Raw genomic sequence first — 22,587 nt, 5'->3', positions numbered from 1 at the left:
CTGGTTTCCAGGATATCCATAATCAATATGCATGAGATGGATTTGCAAGCACTGACTCCCTTGCATGCAAAACTATCTCATGTATATTCATTGTTATCACCCTGAAAACTAGACCTGTTTGTGGCTCTCGAGGACCGAAGTTGGCCACCCTTGATGTAGACCATTTCATGCTAAGCAGACACCAAGGGTACAGATTCAAAATTTCTCTAATCTTCGGGGAAAATTCAGTCAGGGTGTGGAAAGTTATTTTTTTTCCCCCTGTCATGACAGCACACAAGGCTGACTGCGCAATGGGCATGCCATGTTACACAGAATAACAAAATCAAATTTTCTTACAACCCAACCTGCATGTTATGTTGATCTCATGTTCCCACCCAGTAGTGTTCACCTTGGGGAAGAACAGCCTCTGATTCAGCGACACGCAATGTTCCGTGGGCTGCAAGCGTTTGGCGGGAACATATAAAGCCTGATTTACTAAAGGCTTTTCTCCCTTTCTGCATCAGTGGGTTAGAAGCTGCAGTAAATCTCCTTAGGACAGTCCCAGTTTGCAGAGCTGACTTCAGGGAGATCAGTGGGATGGCAGGAAGGGAAGGGGATACATTTTTGTGATTGATCCCCCTCTCCCACCCAAAAAAAAAATGCTAAAATGCTGAAAATAGAATTTAGTGTGCTTTAGGTGTGCAGGAGATGGAGCTAAAATGAGAGCACCAGTAACATCTGTCAGTTATTTACAAGGTAAATTCTACCTATAATATATAGTCACACATTCTTTTACTTCATCTCCCAGCAGTGTCACTGTGCGGCTATTGCCTGCATTGAGTAACGTTTTATGCTAGGAAGGGGAGCTATAGATGAGGCTCACAGTGTATTGAATTAAAACAGCAGTGCACCAGGAAGAGATGCTGTGGTCGGACCAGTTGGGCGGGGGCGGGGAGGGGGGTAGCGCTGCTTTCGTCTTATCCTCCACACTGTGCTCTGCCTACATTTGTGTTCTGGGATCCTCCGTGCGGCTCTCAGCTTTCGTTGCTGCTTTGCCTTTGCACGGTCGGCCGTGAGGCTGGTGGTGGTGCTGCTGCCGTCCCCATTGCTCCCCCTGGGCTGGGAGTTCTGACGAGGGGGGGGGGGGGGGGGGGAAGGGCCAGGAGTGGAATCAGGAGATGAAAGGGATGGCAGCTAAACCCTAAGAAGATCCAAGAGACTTTGGCCTGTCTGAACTAAGGTTATTTTCTACATAATTTGGGCAGGGTGTGCATCAAGGGGCACGACCCCTGCTCCCATCTGCCTTCCCAAGGCAGCTCCCTGACAGCCCAGCAGGGTGGCGGAATAGAGCCTCAGAATTAATAAGCAAATCATGTTGCCTGTGAAAGCGATTTTCTCCTTCTGTTTATTTTTACCAGCGTATACTCTGCAGCTTCCTTACACTGTGCTCAGTGCGGATGTAACATGTGGTTATCTGAGGTGGCAGAGTTGAAGTGTTCCTTTAAGAACAGGAACTGACTGCTCCTGCAAGGGTGGTCATGGTCCAAGAGCCACCCCAGGGCTCCAGTCTGAGACACTCTCCATGACGTAAGAGTTAAGGAGCAATGAACTGAGGCTTGGCGGTTACTCAGCGCATCCTTTCTCCCCGCTTCCCCCACGACCAACAGTCCAAGAGTGGCAAGGTGCACGTCAACTGCCCTAGCCAACGCACCAGCTGCTCTCACGGGCTCTTAGCACCGGACAAGGCAGACATCGGTTTGGTTTCTGTCTCTCAGACCTTCCGCTGCTTCAACACCTTTAAAAAGCAAAATTATCGACTGGCTCGATGGCTCTGCGACGTTGGAGGTGACTCCTGCTCTTCAAGCCAGCTGAGGCCCTTGGGCTATGGAAGGGGACTGGGAAGAAATCCCAGCCTTTCTCAACAAGCTCCCTGACTGAAGGGCCACACGTGCTGGGTTCCGCAGGGAACCATGGTCCATCCGTGTTTTCCCCCCTGGGCTGTGCGCAGATCGCCTACCGGGTCAGCCGCTCGTCTACGGCGTGGAGCCACCGCAGCAGCTCTGCAGTTTGAACTGAGCAGGGTTGGAAGGTTCTGCGCGAGCTCCAGGCCCCTCAAACCATGAAACGGCTGCAGCAGCCTCGCATGGTAGATGAGAATCTATCACCCACGTAGGCTTGCGCACAGCTTGGGGAGAACACTGCAAGCCTTTCAGCCAGAGGACTGTTACTGCAATATTTATTTATTTAAAGATTTATTTATTTAAAAGATTCTTGTCTACCATCGTTCATAATGTACATCACAATGGTTTACATGTCACAAAATCATAAAATCATACTAAAATATCTAAAAGGTACAATAAAATATGATAGAAAATAAAATTGTTAATCAATTATTAATAAAAGAACATAAAACAAAAGTAAAAATACTGTTTCTTTAAACCAATTAGTCCTTTTTTTTCAAGATAATCAATATAAGCCTGTTGGAAAAGCCATGTTTTTAGAGCTTTTTTAAAAGCTTTAAACTCTGACTCTAAACGCAATGCTGCAGGCAGAGTGTTCCAAATGCATGGACCAGCAATTGAAATGGATCGCTCTCGGATTAATATAAGATGGGCAGAGTTCACAGATGGCCGAGGCAGGAGGGCGCTTAAACCTGGGGGGAACCCCGGGTAAATATAAATGATGGTTTTTGGTGCCTTATGCTCAGTAGGAAGTTGAAAAGCATCAGCAGGAATCTGACAGGTTTAAAAAAAAAGCAAAACATACTTTTTCTAAAAAAAAAAAACCAAGAATGAGATGTCTTACATAATTTGGAGCTTGCAAGGGTGCTAACGCAGTGGAACTGGGCTGCAAGACAGGTAAAAATGCACGTTAGTTCTGCAATGTGAACTGCTAAGAAGCACACGCAGCAGGCAGAATGAAATATTCATTAAACACACTTTGACTTCTTGCTGAAACACTCAGTGGCTATCGCTCCAGGATCAGCTTTCTAAACCTTAAAATACCGATCTTTTACAGGGACCATGCCAAGTCCCTGGCCTTCCTGCTTACCCCATTCTACAGCTGAAAGCTTGGGAACCTTTTGAATTTCCTTACAAATTACAGGGACCTGCTATACTAAAGGAAACAGTCCAGGCTTCATGGCAGGCCCCTGAGTCACAGGAAGCGAATGAGAGTTCTTTCAGTCCTGGGGTTTTAGAAGCGCACACTATCAGGCCAAGACTGTAAAAATCGCGGGAGAGCGGGCGCTCCATGTTGAGCGCCCGCTCTCCTGACACGCGCCCGGGCACCTCTCCTGGGAGTGCGATTCTCTCCGTAGATGAGGTGGCGCACTAATAAGGAGGCACTTGGGACAATAGCGCGTCCATAGCGCCTCCTTATTAGCGGTGGAGGCGGCTGTCAGCGGGTCCAACAACCGACGCTCTATTTTACCAGTGCTGGTTTTCAAACCCGCCAACAGCCACGGGTTAGGAAAACGGATGCCGGTAAAATTCAGCGGCCGTTTTTCTAACCCGCTGAATGGCGGGCAGATTTTTAAAAAAAAATGTTATTTTTTAAATTTTAGGTTGCTCTGACAATATCGCTAGGATATTAAGTCGGAGGGTATACAGAAAAGCTTGTCCGCACATTTTACTTTCGGTATCCCGGGTGACTAACTACCGGTAATAGGCTCATCAACGTGCATTTGCAAGTGATGAGCGCTATTAGGTTTATTTTCGGGGAGGGGGGGGTGGATGCGCGTTCTCGATGCGCTATTATTACCCCATACAGTATAAGGGGCAATAAGAGCGCGTCAAAAACGTGCAGTCAAATGGGGGTTAAACGGTGCGCTCTTTTTAACTATTGTATATGAAGCAACAGAAACGTCTGCGTGCTAGAGAGGCTGGGAGCCTCTGTGCCAGCCATATATTATAAAAATGTTATAAGAATATTACGGGCCGCGGGTGATCGTTTCGGCACTCTGCGATGCATGCGGGGATGGGCAACTAGGAGGGGAGGGCGGGCAGGAGAAACAAACGCTGAGCGGCATCAGCGAGGAGAGAAACTGCTGGAGGGGAGGTGAATGCACGCTGCTGTGGTTTCACACACCCACAGCCTCAGTGAGGGGCCGGCAGAAACTGCAGGCTCCAGGGGCAGTCATGAAGCAGGCAAACAAAACATTCAAACTCCTACCAGGCCTTTACAGCATCCTCCCAGTCAGTGAGGGAATGGGCTGTGGGTAGAGAAGGAGCCTGCAGACAAAACCTGAGCCAGAAGCAGATCTTGAAGAGAAGGGAGGGAGAGAGGGGCGGGCAGACAGCGGACAACCAGAGTGTGCAGGAGGGAAGGAGAAAGGGTCAGGGCGTAGGCACAATAAGAGGGATGACAACGCGGGGACTGCAATGAGAAAAGCGCGTCCACACTACTGCACTGCACTCTCCCCCCCCCCCAATGCATGCAACCCACAAACACCGCTCTGCCCCCCACCCAACTCCATCCCCACTCACACCACTGACACTATCCACTCACCACCAAAAACCATATCCTGATACTCCTCTCCCCAAACCCCCAGCCGCCTGCAACCTGCCCACAGCCATTCACAGCACACACATACCCTCGAAAAGCCCCACCTCAGCCCACTGACACCACTACCACACACTAGGCTCCCCCCCCCCCCCCCCCAACTTACCTCCAGTACAAGGCTCCCTTCTCTGGCAGTATTGCCTCTGGCACAGCATCACTTTGGGCCTCACGCTGGCAGGAGTTTTCCGCCCCCAAAATTTTTGGTATTCTACACGCCTGCTTAGTTTGCCTAATGGAAGCACCGGCCTAGCCCCCTTGCACCACTGATACCAGCACTACACACACCGCATCCCAGCAAAATAGAACCAGGGGTCATGAAATGAACCTCCAGGGAGGACGACTGAGAACCAATGTCAGGAAATATTTCTTCATAGAGAGGGTGGGGGATGCCTGGACTGCCCTTCCAGAGGAGGTGGTGAAGACAAAACCAGTGAAAGAATTTAAAGGGGCATGGGATAAACACTGTGGATCCCTAAAGGCGAGAGGATGGAAATGAAGAAAAGAGTGCACGGGGGTAACTGGGGGTAACTTGCTGGTGTGGCAGTTGCTACCCTTAACAAATAACAGTATCAAGGCTTAATGCAGCTCCATCATTGCTCTCTGCTTCAACGGCAGTGGGGAAAGGGGAACAGGATTCAGACAGTAATCAACGAGGGCCCCGACTTTTACAGTTTGGGGAACGAATAAACATGAGGGTAACTTGCTGATGCAGCTTTTACTACCCTTAATCACTAATGGGCCGATACAGTACAGTGCGCTCTGACGGAGCGCACTGTTAACCCGCCATTGGATGTGTGTTTTCGACGCGCTAGCGTTACCCCTTATGCAAATGCATGTTGATGGCCCTATTAGGTATTCCCATGCGATTCAGAAAACAAAATGTGCAGCCAAGCTGCACATTTTGCTTTCAGAAATTAGCGCCTACCATTTCTTCAGGCACCGGGAAAGTGCACAGAAAAGCAGTAAAAACTGCTTTTCTGTGCACCCTCCGACTTAATATCATGGCGATATTAAGTTGGAGGTCCCGAAGGGTAAAAAAAGTAAAAAAAAATAAATTTGAAGTCGACCCGTGGCTGTCGGGTCGAAAACCGGATGCTGAATTTTGCCGGCGTCCAGTTTCCGAGCCCATGGCTCGAGAACCGATGCCGATAAAATTGAGCGTCGGCTGTCAAACCCGCTGACAGCTGCCACTCTGGTCCAAAAGGAGTCGCTAGGGACGTGCTAGTGTCCCTAGTGGGCAAACGCCCGCTCTCCCGCGGACTTTACTGTATCGGCCCGCAAGCCTGGTACTTTTGATGCAGCTCCATCATTGCTCTCTGCTTCCACGGCAAGGGTTAATGGAAATTGGATTCAAACAGCATCCGAGGGACCCTGACTTTTAAGGTCTGGAAAACTGATAAGCAAGGGGGTGACCTGCACAGTGCAGCAGATACTGGCATAAGCATAAGCTTGCTGGGCAGACAGGGTGGATCATTTGGTCCTTTTCTGCCGTCATTTCTATGTTACTCACACCACTGCAAACCATGTAACAACACTCACCCCTCACACACTGACTCACTCTTTCCGGTGATACCACATACCACCCACACAGGCACCCTTCACTTCCACCCTCCCCCTACCATCCACACCACACTGCACACAGCCATAAACCCAGTCACAACAATCTCCCCTGCCACTCCTCCTCACCCCCATGCACCAACACACATTACCCGCTCAACCCTCACACCACTGACATCTCTACCACAACCACACACATACACCCGACTGCCCCCCACACGACCCCCCCCCCCGATGCATACATACAACCCCCACACAAACCCCATCCACAAATCCTCTTTGCCACGACACTCCACTGCCAGCACTTCAAACCACAGAGAGGTGCGCAGTGCACCTGTGCATTCCTACACATCTGGAGCAGAGGGAGAGCCAAGTCAAGGTAGGAGGCTTCAGTCAATGCAGGGCCAGGGACGGCACAATCAGCAGTGGAGGGGGACGGGGGGGGGGGGGGGGGGAGGGGAAGCAGCTGAAAAGCTTCTGGGGATTCCTAGACACCCCCCCCCCTTCACCAGAGGAAGAGACAAGAGGAGCGATGGATGTAGAAAGGCCCCACCAGTGGTAGAAAGATTAGGCCGGAGCTGGAAAGAGGAGGGGAGAGAAGGAGAAGGGTGGGCATGCGTTAGAGGAGTTAAATGGCAGATAGTTGAGGAGAAGATAGGAGAGAGGGTGAGTTTCAGGAGTGAGAAGGGAGGGGAAGGTGTTGGAGGAGGAGAGGAGAGGAGAGGGAACATGGACGGGGAACTTGTTGAGAAATTGTGCACACGCACACCCGCAGCCTTCCATCCCCTCACACCCTCACTGTGCTCCCTACCTCCGCATAAAACTCAGCCCTCCACACCCACCCGCTCCACACACATAACCCACCGCCCTCACACCCCCCACCTACACCACTCCCACCATCTCCCTCTCACCCAAACACACACATACACAGGGAAGGAGGAGGAAGTGGAGAGTGCGGGGAGTGAGGAGAAGCGTGTGTATATATACGCACACATGCACACACATACACATGCACACACGCACACACACACACACACACGCAAATACAAATATACATACACACACATACACATGCACACACACACACACACATGCACAACCCTTCAGTCCCAGCATCCCCGTTACCACCTGCACGTCCACTCCCACACTCACTCCTCCATCCGCCCTCTACAAACCCTGCACATCCGCACCACCACATCATGCACACCTCACCTCACCCCACCCACACATATGGAGAGAGGAAGGGGGAAAGTGGAGACTGCCAGGTGGAAAGATTGTTTATACACCCGCCACCCCACCTACACCATTCCCACCCTCTCCTACCAGCCCTACATTCACCTCACCTACACCCCCCACCACACACACACACACAAAAATGGGGGGAGGAGAGGTGGAGCAGGACAACGTGGAGAGTGCAAGGGAGAAACAGAGCCTCCACCTATTCCCACACCTCCCCACCCCCACCTCGGCAGGATTGGCGAGTGAAGTGAGCAGGGGCGCAGCCCCTAGTGCTATAAAATTGTATTTATTTATTTATTTAACAGTTTTTTATACCGACCTTCATAGTAGATAACCATATCGGATCGGTTTACATTTTAACAAAGGGTAAACTGAGGTAACAATTCTGGTAAATAATAGATAACAAAGGAAAAGGAATAAGTCAAAGTTACAATCAACAAGGAATGGAAAACTTGGAGGCTTAAAGACAAGCTGGAAGGAAGATAGAGGCAGGTAGAATAAAAATGAAGCCAGTCCCTCCTGAGTATGGGACACACACACCACACAGCACAGATGTGCAGGGTTATTCTCTGCTCGGTAGATGGATGAACAGTTTCCATACACATATGGGGGAAAAACCCTGTCTGGGGGTGAAATTTCAGGAAAAATTCTGATAAGCAACTTGAGAATTGCTAGAACGGTTATTCTGTAGGATGTTGTCCAACAGGAATGGGAAATCTATGTAAGTGTGCATTTATTGGAAGTAAACTTACATTATACGGTCCAGGAGGAAACTGGGTAGGTGGAAAGGCAGCATTAGTCTGAAACATAAAGCAAGGGCGAGTCACGGATTAGTAAAACGCAACCACTAGGTGGCACCAACTGCACACGAAATAGAGAAACTAAAAAACAGAGATACAGAATCTGACCTCAGATAAGAAGCTAAATGTGCATCTAACAACCTGTCCAATGCCATTCCTGGTGCAGTTAATATAAGTTCCAGGAGGAAAAAGACAATAAATCAATTATCACAAAAAAAAAAACCCCTCTCCTCGCAATATCACGTGCACTGCTGGAAACTGTAACTATGCTGTTTAATCCTTCAGAACTGCAGGCAGCGCTTGCTCGTGAGAGAATATGGCAAATGAGTATATTTATGCTTCCAGTGCGGTGTACAATCATCGGTGCTTAATGTGGAAACTTTGAAAAAAAATAATACTCCTTTCCACATTGAGCATCAACGATTATACACAGGGCTGGAAGCATAAATATACGCATTCGCCATATTCTCTTATGAGCAAGCATTGCTTGCAATTCGGAAGCTGCTTTTGGATTAAACAGCATAGTTACAGTTTCCAGCGGTGCAAGTGATATTGATAGGAGTTTTGTTTTTTTTTTTTGTGATAATTGATCTTTGGTGCGGGTGCCCTAGATTTCAGCTGATCTCTGCCATACAGCATATGAATTGGGCAATCCATAATATATTGTAAAATGCTTTTTTTTTTTTTTTTGTTTGGCTAGACAAGAGCATTTGAAATAAGTGGCGAGGGTCATAAAGGTCTCTCAGGCTGATACAGAACAGACGTACTAACAAAGCACATCTGTTTTTGCCGCCCGCTCGTTGAAAGCGCGCTCAGTCCCCTCACCTGGGCAGGCGATACAGAATGCAAACGAGGGGTCGCGCTAAAAGGAGGCGCTAGGGACAACTGTGCACCCCTAGCATCTCCTTGGCCCAGGAGAGGTGGCTGTCAGCAGGTTTGGAAAACGGATGCTCAATTTTACGAGGGTCTGTTTTCCTAATCAGGGCACAGCCTCGGGTTAGGGAAATTGAGCGTCCATTTTCTTAACCTGACCCTCCGGCTCATTTAAAAAAAAAATTTTTTTAACCTTTTGGTTCCTCCGAGTTAATATCACTACGGTACCGAAGTCAGTACGGTACATCCTCCGACTTAATATCCGTATGATATTAAGTCGGAGGATGTACAGAAAACCAGTATTTTCTGCTTCTCTGTACACTTTTTTGGGCTGCTCAGATATTAGCTCCTGCCCTTGGGCAGGAGCTAATTTCTGTGTGTAAAATGTGTAAATCGGCCACACATTTTTTTTTCCTGTATCTAGGGCGAATGACCAATAGCCTCATCAACATGCATTTGCACGTGATGAGCGCAATTTGTTTTGGGATGGGGGGATGGACACACATTATGAATGCGCTAAACCTAGGGTGTCCGGTGCTTGACCGAACACTGTAAAGCCCGGTCAAGCAAGTGCTATCAAGAGGGAGGGCTGGGCATCTCAAGAACCAATCAGCTGGCTTAAACAGGGCCTATTGATGCAGCCACAGAGCTGGAAATAAAGAAGCTCACTTTGTCTGACTGCATTCTTCTCACACCGACTCCGCTGCTGCTGCTATCCCTGCTCTGCACGCAGGCCAGTGGCGTGCCAGGGGGGGGGGGCTATGTCCCTGGGCGCAGGGCCATAGGGGGGCACTGATGGCTGACATGGAGGCCCATGTGGCTGCCAGTGGACCTCATCCCACCGGCGGCTGAGCAGGGAACTACTGCTGTGCTATGTGCCGGATGCACACAGCAGGAAGATTGGTGGGGCCATAGTGGAGCTTATTTCACCACGACCCGAAGAAAAAGGTCACGTCCAAATCTACAGGTGCTCTTCCGCCTTCCTGCCTGCGTGGCCCTGGAAGACTGCCAAAGCCACGCGAGCAGGAAGGAGGAGGGCAGCGTTTATGGACTACCACGGATCCCACATTGCGGCGGCCAGAGAAGAGGAGGCCCGACAGCAGGGCCACAGTGGATCCCAAGAAGATCAGGGCCGCTGCAGTGCCCATCCTGCAGCGACCCGTGGAGAGAAGGCCCAGAAGGAGAGAGAGGCTGAGGGCCTGTAGAGTGTGTGTGTGAATGAGAGAGTGAGTTGAGAGATTGTGTGCATGTATGAGAATGAGTTGAGAGATTGTGGGTGTATTATGTGTCTGTATCTGTGAGTGAGTTGAGAGATTATGTGTGTGTGAGAGTGAGTTGAGAGACTGTGTGTGGGAGTGAGAGACAGCATGTGAGAGCCTCTGTGTGTGTGAGACAGACAGCTTGTGACAGTGAAAGCCTGTGCTTGAGCAAGACAGCAGGTGGGAGTGAGAGAGCCTGTGTGTGTGAGAGAGTGAGACAGCATGTGCAAGAGAGACAGTGTGTATGTATGTATGTATGTATGAGAGAGAGAGAGCATGTGAGAGTGAGAGCTGTGTATGAGTGAGACAGCATGTGAGTGAGAGCCTGTGTGTGTGTATGTGTGAGAGAGTGTGAGAATGAGAGCCTGTGTGTGTGTGTGTGTGAGACTGAGAGAAGGTAAAGAGAAGGGCAACCAAAATGATAAAGGGGATGGAATAGCTCCCCTATGAGGAAAGGCTGAAGAGTCAGGGCTGTTCAGCTTGAAGAAGAGACGGCTGAGAGGGGATATGATAGAGGTCTTTAAGATCATGAGAGGTCTTGAACGAGTAGATGTGACTCGGTTATTTACACTTTCGAATAATAGAAGGACTAGGGGACATTCCATTAAGTTAGCAAGTAGCACATTTAAGACTAATCGGAGAAAATTCTTTTTCACTCAACGCACAATAAAGCTCTGGAATTTGTTGCCATAGGATGTGGTTAGTGCAGTTAGTATAGCTGGGTTCAAAAAAGGTTTGGATAAGTTCTTGGAGGAGAAGTCCATTTACTGCTATTAAATCAAATTTACTTAGGGAATAGCCACTGCTATTAATTGCATCAGTAGCATGGGTTCTTCTTAGTTTTTGGGTACTTGCCAGGTTCTGGTGGCCTGGTTTGGCCTCTGTTGGAAACAGGATGCTGGGCTTGATGGACTCTTGGTCTGACCCAACATAGCAATTTCTTATGTTCTTATGTTCATGTGAGAATGAGAACCTATGTGTTTGAGGGAAGAAGATGGCGAGAAAAGAAATAGAAAAAAAGGACCCTGTAAAAGGAATTGGCAAGAAAACCAAAACAAGAAAGGGAAGGTGGAAAAAAAAGCCTGTGGTCAACCGATTAGAAAACAAAGATCAGGCAGCAAAGGTAAAAAAAAAAAAAGATTTTTAGTGATTGGCATATGTCATCTTTGGGAATGTGCAAGAATAGCACTTTCTCTATGCCAATCTCACAACGTACAAGATCAGCATGTAGAAACAGGAAGCCTGCAAATTTTTAATACCGAGGAGGCAGCAGAACGGGGTTCAGTGCCAGTAGCAGTAATCAGCGCCTCCCCAATAGCCACGCAGCAGCAGTGACAGTAGTAGCAGAGGAATGAGAGAGGCTCCAAGGTTGCTGGCAAAAGAATGAGAGAGGGGTCTGCCTTTAGTGTGTGCATGTGTATGAATGGGAGTCTGCCTGGGGGTGTATGTGTGTGAATGCATGCGTGCCTGCCTGAGGGTGTGTCTGTGTATGAAAATGAATGGGTGTCTTCCTGGGGTCTGTGTGTGTGTGAGAATGAATGGGAGCGTGCCTGAGGGTCAGTGTGAGTGTGTGTGTGTGTGTGTGTGTGTGTGTGTGTGTGAGAATGACTGGGAGCTTGCCTGGGTTTGTGTGTTTGTGTGTATGTGAAGGAGTAGGTGAGAGTGAGAGCGTTTGTGTGTAAGAGAGAATCCAGGGGAGTAAGAGTTTGTGTGTGGGGGGGGTGTGTGTGGAGGGAGAGAGAGTGTCTTAGAGCCTGAGAGTGTGTCAGTGACTGTGAGAGCTAGAGGTTATGGTGGATATAAGAGCATGAATGTGTATGTATGTGACAGTGTATGTATGAGAGAGAATGGACATGTGAGTATGTGTGAGAGAGAGAGGATAACCTCCTAATCCTCGACAATATCAGGGTGACTGGAAATCAAGAGCTTCCATGCATGGACAGCAGGGGCTTTTTAAAATCCTTATTAGTTTTAATTATTGGGTGTTATTTGATATATGTGCTGTTTTGAAATATTTTATTGGTGCTTGGAAATTTAAAAAAAAATGTATATGATTTTAATTAATAGAAATTATTCTATTTATCAGTAGCTTTAAAATATTCTTTTATCAGTGTGATTTTACTATTATAATCGATGCTTTATGCTTCTTGATTTTGTTTGTTTTATGAGGAATGGTGGCTCGGTTTCCCATTGTTACAGAGTCTGGCTTCTTGGGTTTCCATTTCAGTTTTTGTCTGCATATTGCTGGTTCTAATTTGTGATCCTTTATTCTGTATTTGGTGAGGATCTGTCTCTGCTCTGTGTGTGTGACCGTGATGAGAGATTCTGCTAGCGTGTAGTATCTGTAGGGATCTACAGCAATCGGATTTGTTTTGTTTCCTCAGTAGGTGGTGTATTGGTATCCTAGGACCCAGTGTAATATTTATCCTTGCATATTCACAGGTAGGGTTATTGTTGTTTGAGTCCTTGGTGTTATTACTGTTACGTTACGATGGGATTGCAGTATAGATTTTGAGTGTCTTTTTTGTGGGGTTTTGTGTTAGTTCACAATGTGCCTGGCAGTGGAAGCTGTTTGTGCTGCTGTTACTGTGAGGTGACACCAGAATTTGAAAATATCTTTTACTATGATGAGCTGTAAGGGAAACATCCAAGCTCCATTGTTTGGGGGAATTTCAGAGGATGCACAGAGTTAGAGAACTGGAGGTGCAGGATTTATATTGACATTCTGTCCCTTCCTATATATTCCGGACTTCACTCTCATAGCCATATAGAATTAGTTGAATGAGGCTATCAAATGATTTTAATGGTAGTTTTACTAGAAGTGTGAAACTGGCCAGCTTTTTAAAATTACACAGAAGACCCTTGGGACTTTCCTATTAAGACATTTTTTGTAGCCAGTTTTAAAGCAGGAGGCCATGCTATGGAGGTGGGTGTGATATGAGAAAACGTCATTTTGGCTCCCCCCCCCCCCCCAATACTTCTGACTAGAGCCGCCACTGATTTTCTGTGACCTTAAGCATTAGTACAAGAAGGATTGGGGGGGGGGGGGGCGCTGGAGAGGCACACAAATGCATTGGCCCCCGGGTGCTGGAGACCCTCGGTGCGCCACTTGTGCCGGCCCCTGTATAGTCCCTCTCCTGGCTCTTCCCCTGCTGCAGGTCAGGCAGGGCTGCTGCCGCTGGTGCCGAGTGCTGATTTGTGCAACCGGGCCCAATAACTGCACCTTCTATGGTGGAGTTATTGGGCCCGATGCCGGCAGCGATCGCACCGCGGATGTGCGATCGTTGTCGGCTAGCACAGGACCGCCCCCCCCCCCCCCCCGCCCCTCATTACCGCATTTTTCTAAAGTATCGCAGGCCTGCGATACTTTAGAAAAATGAGGCCCTTGGTCCAGCTAAGCAGATAACTGGATTGTCAATGGGCGGGGAACGGGTGGATTGGAGCAGCGCTACTTATCCGGTTACCTTAACCAGAGAAGGACCTATATTCAGCCTTATCTGGTCACGTTAACCGAATAAATTAGATCTGCTCGATAGCAGATCTAAAGTTTTCCGGATATAACTTATCCGGATAGCCAGAACTTGTCTGGTTATATTCGGCAGCATAGCCGTGCTGAATATCCTTGCTAAGTTATCCGGATGACTTTAGATAACCAGATATCTTTCAAAATTGGGCCCAGAATGGGAGAGAAACCTTTGTAAATCAGGCCCTTAGGCTGCGAGCCTTCTTGGGTAAGAAAATACCTACTATGGCTGAATCCGTAACCTTGCCTTGGCCATGGAAAGGTGACTAATTAAATCCAAATCACACAGAACATAGAGCTGGGCAAGCATAAAAGCAGAATAATATTGGATTTAAGCCAGTGCACAATGAATGAGCAGGCTGGAAAGGGGGTGGGGAGGGGGTGCATAAAAGAAAGATGAACTTACATTTCCAAAGATGCTGGACGTGCAGAAATTTGGATCCTGCAAGATTTAAAAAAAAATAAAAAATAAAAAACAGCAAAACATTGCAAAAGAGACATGAGTTCACTGCAGTCTGCAGAAGTTTTATTTCTAAAAATAGAGCAAAGGAAGTAAGTAACTTCCAAATATTGTCCTTTTTATTTCCTTTACAAATTGGAGCCACCAACTCATGAGACTGCTTTCAAAGCCTCGCGGGACTCTGACTGACTCCCTGGTGTGCAGTTTTGCTGACTGGCTTCTTCTAAACAGGTGTGAACATAGAGCACAAAAAAAGGGAGACACAGGAATAAGCTTTCAATTTGAAAGAACAGAAAAAAAAAAAAAGCAGGCTGGTTAACCTTTGAAAAAAAATCTAGTTAACATAGCTGGGAAAAAAATATCACTGTTCTGCAACTGTAATTACAAGATGGGAATCTATGTATGCAAGAAGCAGCATCATTACACCACAAATGGTCAAATGGTCTTACGGGAGATTTTTTTATTTTTTTTTTAATATAAATTTAATGTCAATTTTTAATGTCTTTTTAATGTAAAGCCACAGTAAGTGCAGGAGATTTCTGCCCATCCCTGCCAGGAACAGGCGACCCATCCCTTCCCGCTCCGCCCTGCCTCAGAGGCTGGCGCTTACCATTGTCCCCTGAAAGCTGACACAGGTGAGGTCCACGTTCCCACTCACTGCCAGGGTGTCGACTCTAGCAAGGGGCATCCTGTGCCTGTACTCCAAGAAGTGCTTCCCGTTCACAGCCACCTGGCATAGAAAAAATGTGAACAGCATTGGGAAGCAGAAAGAAAACGGACATATCGTCTACCAAGACAGAACAAGTTCTCCTAGGAGCATTTCCATCTCTAAAAGCACGGCCCACTTCTGGCGGCTCAGGGAGTAGAAAGCGAGTGCCAGCCGGGCTCACCCAGAACAGCGTTCACTAAAAGGAAGCCAGCAAAGCAGTCAAACAGTGACGATACCTGCATTACATGAGCACACTTTGTAAATGTTGTGCCCGTCGGTCACAGACGGCTGCGCCCTCTATTGCTCACCTTTTTTCTGCCTGACTCGGTCCATTTTGGTAAGATGGCTGCCTCCGTTTCTCCACACCGAACCCTCTGGCATCCCCGGGCCGGCATGGGCGATTGCGTTCGCCATCTTTCTCCAGGAGTCACCTAGGGCACGCACGCGCAGCCCCGTCCTTTACGTGCGTCATGACGGGAACCTCGGGGGCGTCCCCACCACATGACGTCACTAGCTCTGGTACTTAAACGCCATTCATGATTCCTAATACGAGTTAATAAGGAATCCTCCATGCTGATCTCTCCTCCTTACCAGATGCTCCCGCTCTGTGTACTCTCGCTCCAGGATGACTTAGGTACCCGCTCCTCGGGGGCCATGTTCTTCCGAGACCTCCGCTCCTCGGGGCTCTCCTACTACAACTACCAGCATCAGAGTGAGTACTGCCGCTTCAGTTCTGTCTTGCTTTGTCTCATCTCTCTCTCCATAGATCTTCGGCCTACCCCGCACCGCGGGCCTGGTGTGACTGTGGAACTGCCTTTTCTACCCTGCAACCTACAGACGGAACTTGCCATCTGGAGTCTCCTCTCCTAGCTGGAATCATCACCCGTTCTTCGGGTTACCATCTACATTGCAGTACAATAAAGCTATATCTCTGTGTCCATCTCTGCCTTGAGCTAGCCTATCGCTGCAAGTCCGACATCTCTTACAGCGACCAAGGGCCCACGCTTCACTGTCCAAAGTACAACAGTAAATATTTGTTACTGAAGATACAGAGATAAGGACTTTATTTTCAGGGGTTTTTTCCCCAGAAATTTATCACATTTATTACAATGAACATGAAAGGGTGAACCTTAGTGGGAAAAAAAGGGAGATATTTTGTTCCACTGATTTTTCTCCTGTTTTTGGGCACGTAAATAATTTTTATGAATAAATCATATTTTATATAAAACAAAAACCACATATGTCAGGACTTGTGAGAATACCAAACAGAGAAAAAGAATGTTCGAGACCTTCATATATAAAGTCGGGTTAATTTGAGAATCACTTATATGTGGTTAGAGAGAAATCGTGTTCCCTTATGGTTTCTTACCCAAGAAGGCTCGCAATCTAAGGGGAACACGATTTCTCTCTAACCACATATAAGTGATTCTCAAATTAACCCGACTGTATATGAAGGTCTTGAACATTCTTTTTCTCTGTTTGGTATTCTCACAAGTCCTGACATATGAGGTTTTTGTTTTATATATAATTTCCACCACAGATTTTTCAGTTTTTTGGCAAATCATATTTTATGCATGGAAAACCTGATTTGTGCACATAAAATATGAATTGTGCATACAAAAACCGTTTTGAGCACAGAAAGCTTTTTTTTGTGGGCATAAATCATATTTTATGTGTGGAAACCATGCTTTTTGTGCACAGAGCATGTTTTCTGTGCATAAAATCCTAACTACAGGTCCCAGCACCAGCTTTCGCCCACAGACTAACTTTAGCCCTGGAACCTTTACTCCACCTGGGACTAGGAGTTAAGTTTCCAGCGCTAAGAAAGCAGGAGGTAAACCAGTGCACCTCTCTGCATTGGGGTGTAATAGCAAAACCTTCATTAGCATGGGATTTCCAGGCGAGGGCGCTGAGGAATATGCATTGTTTTATGCACAAAACTCCTTGCCGCGTCATCAGTAAAGAGTGTGCACAGCTGAGGGTTACACCATGCACTCTACCAAGTGCTTGAGTCATTTCATCTGTTACATAGAGGAAGTTTGGCCTCACCAAACCAAAATGTCAGCCATGTGCCAAATCATAAAAGTGAGTGGTCCTGGAGCCACCTGGGCTGCTGCATGATCTAAATTACTGAATGCCACATATGACACATGCCTGAATGACAGGGGCGTGGGAGCAGATGCTCTGCAGATGGACAGATCCAAAATATCAAAGTAAGAGCAAGTCATTTCCATGCCAACACCCACCATGAAACTGCAGCTTTTGGTAAGGATCCGGATTTCAAAATGATGACCTTTGTGGAAGGGGATTTCATATTTCCTCTCCTCTGTTCCCCACGTTTCCCTCTCCTTTGAGTTACAGACCACGTAGCCACCCTCCGTGAAGCGTGGGTTGAAATGGAAAGCGATGTCATGATGGGTTGAGTGAGAACCGCACTGGAAATTCACATGGAACCTAGAAAGAGAACAAGCACAAAACCAAAACGAGTATGATAAGTTAAGAGGGGAATAGGCCTAGAAGTTTCCTCCTGCTCCTTTGGGTTTCTGGTTGAATGTGAACCTCTGCAGTAGCCCCAGTCCTGAACCACCCATCGAACCCCACGACATCCTCATGGCGGTGCCCAGCAGCACCACTGAGGCACCAGAATGGACCCCCACGGAGTTTAACTAAAATAAAATCCTGCCCATTAGTGCATCCTACATCTATTAGAGGCAGTTCCAACACTGCTCTCTACATTAATGGTGGGGGTGGAAGGGAAATAGAATCAAAAGGTTACTAAGAGCCAAGAGTAACAGATAAGTATGAGAAAAAAAAAGTGCAAAACTTGCTGGGCAGACTGGATGGGCCGTTTGGACTTCTTCTGCCGTCATTTCTATGTTTCTATGTATGTTTCTATTCACTGGCATGCATTACATCCTTCGTCCAAGTCCAACTAAGTTGCACATGAATTTCACAGTGGAAGGGAGCTTAAAACTAGTATAACCTAGTTACAAACCATAAGATCAAAACAGTGTTCCATGAAGCGAAATCCACCATGAAACGTACAAGATTTCATGGAAATAATGGGCTGTGAGCACAAAGAATGCCAGAATGAAAGCTCTGCCCTTATAAAGGGGGCGTGCCAAAGAATTGACCTTCTGTAAGGAGGGCCCAGCATGATGTCCTTTGAAAGATTTCAGTTTGCTGTGTAAACGAGGTTTCTTACACAGGGGTTTGTTATAAAGAAGGGGGGGCCACAGTCATCTAAACAGCATCTCATCATGCTGAATTTCCTCACTTCACCCGTCTGCTGAGACTCAGCGGCAGCTTCCGCAGAAGAGAGAGAGAACGTTATTGTAGCTGGAGACACGGGGAGGTCACTTCTCACACAGCTGGCGGGGCCTTCAAGAAAGAACCCAGGTACAAGGTCAGTGCTATCCCAGCCCAGGCCTGCAGTCTCACCTAACTCCTCTGGTTTTCAGGATACCTGCATTAATACGCATGACATTACCTCTGCATACAGAGGTCCCCAGTGCATGCCCAGATATCTCATCCACGTTCACTGTGAATATTCTGAAAACCAGACCTATTGGATGAAGCTCCAGGGCAAGGTTGGGAAACAGTAAGCAAGTCCATCCCTCCAACTCTGTTATCTTTGACTGTTTCAATTACAAGCCCCTATTTTCTCCCTGATAACCCAATCGCTGCCCATAAATGGAAATGGCTGAGGATTATGAAAGGCTTTTGAGTTACTCGGTATTCAACAGTCACTGTTCAGTTTTGCCAGCATCAGGAAGTTTCAAGATCCCTGCTTCCTTTGTCCTAACCGAGTGACTCTGGTTTTCTGTTAAGTAAGAAGCAAGTGTGGATGTCACATGGAGTCGAGTTCATGCAGCTGTGTGCCCTCAGCGTCCCTTCTGCTTTACGCCAGGCAGTCCAAAGTGGCAGACTTCCGTAGTGCTGGAAGCCAAATACCTTCCTACGGAGGAGGAGTGGGGCCAGGGGGTAAACCCCTTCACCCGGGCGATTGTTTCTGGAAACGGAGACTTCCCTCTCACACCACAGCTGTTACAGCTGAAAATCTATCACCTTCGGTGCTGGATGAGACCTTAACCTGCAAAACCTGAGCACACCCCTGCTTTTGTTTATAATTTTATGGTTATTGAACAGACAAACCAGGTCTTCATACAGAAGAGAGGAGAACACATTTTCATGTGTTCAATTCCATTTTATGAATGTTTTAAACTGTAAGCCACCTAGGTCACGGGATAGCGTGGCCTATAAGAGTATTAAATAAAACAATACCAGCATAACTCTAATAATATCTGTGACAAACCCCTATACATATATGATGGCATCTAACAATCTAGTACAGAGTAATAAACAAAGAAACAAAAATACCCCATGAAATCCTGCATTGGCTTTAAAGTGAGGAGAAAAAAAGACCAAAGTTACTGAGATAGCTGGGAGAGGAATCGGGGAAATATCCCAGTCATCTTTTTTCTATTACAGAAGACTACAAATTCCCCCCACATTCTATCGTATTTAACCATGCAATTTTTTAACAACTAAATCAATTTCGCCATCAATGGGTTCTGAAAGGTTTGGTTTTACCAACGAGTTGTCAAAGGAATCTGCTTCCACTGGGTCCCGCCTGTAAATCTGGCTGCATTACTCCAGTTGATAGGCCAACTGTAGAAGCAGGTGGGTGGAAAGGAAGCTTTCCTTCAATATCCTGACCGTAGCCACGGGTGGGCCATGGAAGGGCTCGTCCTCGACCCGAGTCAGTCCTTAAAGGTGCAGCAGCTGGAGGGCCTGGAGGCACTGGAATCTCTGCCAGTCCATCATCCTCTGCTCCCTGAAGAGGGATAACTTGAAGGGGAAACATCACTGCCCTGGGGCTATCAAAATCTTTCTGTTTACTTTCCCCCCTCCTCTCAGCCATACATACCTTTCACCCGTGTGAAGAACGGTTCCACTAATAATAAGCATCATGCCATCACGGAGACCGCCATGAATTGGTGTTATAAACGGAACAGCCTAAAACAAAATGAGAGCGTCATAATCAAGCAACAAACACCGTGAGGCCAAGAGTCCAAAACAGCTCAGCCCCTAAAAGGTAGGAACCTAAATTAAGGAGCTATTTTCAGCCAAATGTAGCGGAGGGGCCTGAGTTTTCAGCTAAAAAAAAAAAAATCACTCCAATTTAGGCCCCTAAAACTCTGGATCCTAAATTCAGAACTGCTGCTCATTGGCCTAGATTTAGGATCCTCAGTTTGATGACGAAGGCTGAAAAATCACTTCCAAGCATTTAACTTTGTGACCTCCTCCTAACTGCAGCCCTTGAGCCACTCACTTTTTAGGACCTTTAGGTATTCGGCCCCTAGTAAATTTCCAAAAGGGCCAGTTTAGGAGCCTCACTCTCAAAGTAGCTGCTACACTCTTTGAAAATCCTGCTCTTCCTGAAATGACCTCATCGTTTCCCTTTGTGTTTGTATGTGACTTCAGTGGAGATCTCTTTAAAGAGCGTCTTCGTTACGCAGAGATCAGAGGCCTTTTCAAGCTCAGCTGTTCCTATTAAAAGCCAAGGCATTTGAATTAATCGCCTGAACTGCGAAAGGGAACCGTTACCCTATGCACACCTTTACACATAAGGCATTCACTTTGAGATTATGCAGAGCTCTCCTTCCTTGATGAACGCAGATAGACGGGGGATGGCTTTCCACATTCACCCCTGCTCCTGGTAGGAGCATGCATGAAATATATGTTTTCACTTGGCTAGGGGTGGATTGCAGAAAAATATCAGCCCGGGGGATTTTTTTTAAAACCAGCCCACAAGTTATCTGTCTGACTCCCTTGTGCATTTTCCCTGCAGCATGTGTTTCAACAGTTTCCAAAAGCGCGCCAAACTGACCCTTCATAGGTATATCATGTGAACTGGAGCTTGGAAGAACTGGGCCAAAAAATCTCCAACATAAATGTCACATTTTTCCTAAGTAACTAAGTAGTAGAACATAGCCTAGACCAGAGGTGAGCAAACGGAGCTGCGTACCCTCTTCCATCCATGCAATCGGTTGCCATCCAGCCACAAATCTGGTTACATCTCTCATAATTATATCTTGGATTCATGGTCTGGTATTAAAGTCGCTTGCCAACCAATTAGCTTTTGATCAGTTGCCATGTATTGTGAGAACCATACTGCCAGTCACATACATAGTCTCTCAGACATATACACTGCCAACCACACTGCCAGTCACATACAGAGTCTCTCAGACACATACACTGCCAACCACACTGCCAGTCACATACAGAGTCTCTCAGACATATACACTGCCAACCACACTGCCAGACACATACATAGTCTCTCGGACACATACACTGCCAACCACACTGCCAGTCACATACAGAGTCTCTCAGACACATACACTGCCAACCACACTGCCAGTCACATACAGAGTCTCTCAGACATATACACTGCCAACCACACTGCCAGTCACATACAGAGTCTCTCAGACACATACACTGCCAACCACACTGCCAGACACATACATAGTCTCTCAGACACATACTCTGCCAACCACACTGCCAGACACATACATAGTCTCTCAGACACATACACTGCCAACCACACTGCCAGACACATACATGTCTCTCAGACACATACACTGCCAACCACACTGCCAGTCACATACATAGTCTCTCAGACACATACACTGCCAACCACACTGCCAGTCACATACATAGTCTCTCAGACACATACACTGCCAACCACACTGCCAGACACATTCATAGTCTCTCAGACACATACACTGCCAACCACAATGCCAGACACATACATAGTCTCTCAGACACATACACTGCCAACCACACTGCCAGTCACATACAGAGTCTCTCAGACATATACACTGCCAACCACACTGCCAGTCACATACAGAGTCTCTCAGACACATACACTGCCAACCACACTGCCAGACACATACATAGTCTCTCAGACACATACTCTGCCAACCACACTGCCAGACACATACATAGTCTCTCAGACACATACACTGCCAACCACACTGCCAGACACATACATGTCTCTCAGACACATACACTGCCAACCACACTGCCAGTCACATACATAGTCTCTCAGACACATACACTGCCAACCACACTGCCAGTCACATACATAGTCTCTCAGACACATACACTGCCAACCACACTGCCAGACACATTCATAGTCTCTCAGACACATACACTGCCAACCACAATGCCAGACACATACATAGTCTCTCAGACACATACACTGCCAACCACACTGCCAGACACATACATAGTCTCTCAGACACAAAGATGCTCACACACACACTCTTGCTCACAGTGTATGGGTATGTCATAGAGAAAGTGTGTGTATGGGTTTCTTTCTTTGTCAGGGAGAAAGACACCCACACACACACTCTCTCTGAAACACACATTCTGTCATTGTGCTGCTACTGCTCCAGTACTGCCTCATGATTATCTAAAAGGTTTTTGCTTGCTGCCAGCCCTTCCTCAGCCTGCAGGTGCACTCACCCTCTCCTTTTCCCATTCCCACCCTCACTCCAGGAGTCTCACTGTTTCTATAGCCAGCAAAGTCTCCCCAACGCTGCATAGGTACTTCCTCT

General features: G+C 47.2%; 1 protein-coding gene across 2 annotated transcripts in view; it reads right to left on the bottom strand.

The window, feature by feature from the left end:
- Positions 1 to 22,587, bottom strand: part of LGALS9 (galectin 9) — a 37,916-nt gene that overhangs the window by 5,472 nt on the left and 9,857 nt on the right. Inside the window, exons 2-8 of one of the 2 annotated variants that reach the window (XM_029612588.1) lie at positions 20,298 to 20,515; positions 19,893 to 19,981; positions 17,209 to 17,416; positions 14,864 to 14,983; positions 14,200 to 14,235; positions 8,091 to 8,138; positions 2,785 to 2,826 (exon numbers count right to left, since the gene is read on the bottom strand). In XM_029612588.1, the coding sequence (XP_029468448.1) occupies positions 2,785 to 2,826; positions 8,091 to 8,138; positions 14,200 to 14,235; positions 14,864 to 14,983; positions 17,209 to 17,416; positions 19,893 to 19,936 (498 nt within the window). In that variant the 5' untranslated portion in view covers positions 19,937 to 19,981; positions 20,298 to 20,515. The remainder of the gene's footprint in view (positions 1 to 2,784; positions 2,827 to 8,090; positions 8,139 to 14,199; positions 14,236 to 14,863; positions 14,984 to 17,208; positions 17,417 to 19,892; positions 19,982 to 20,297; positions 20,516 to 22,587) is intronic. The other variant, XM_029612587.1, reaches the window with a different exon arrangement.

This window comes from Rhinatrema bivittatum, chromosome 8, assembly GCF_901001135.1.
Source record: "Rhinatrema bivittatum chromosome 8, aRhiBiv1.1, whole genome shotgun sequence".
In the NCBI taxonomy this organism is placed as follows: Eukaryota; Metazoa; Chordata; class Amphibia; order Gymnophiona; family Rhinatrematidae; genus Rhinatrema; species Rhinatrema bivittatum.
The sequence above is the reverse complement of the archived record's forward strand: the minus strand, read 5'-3'. Positions and strand labels throughout refer to the sequence as shown.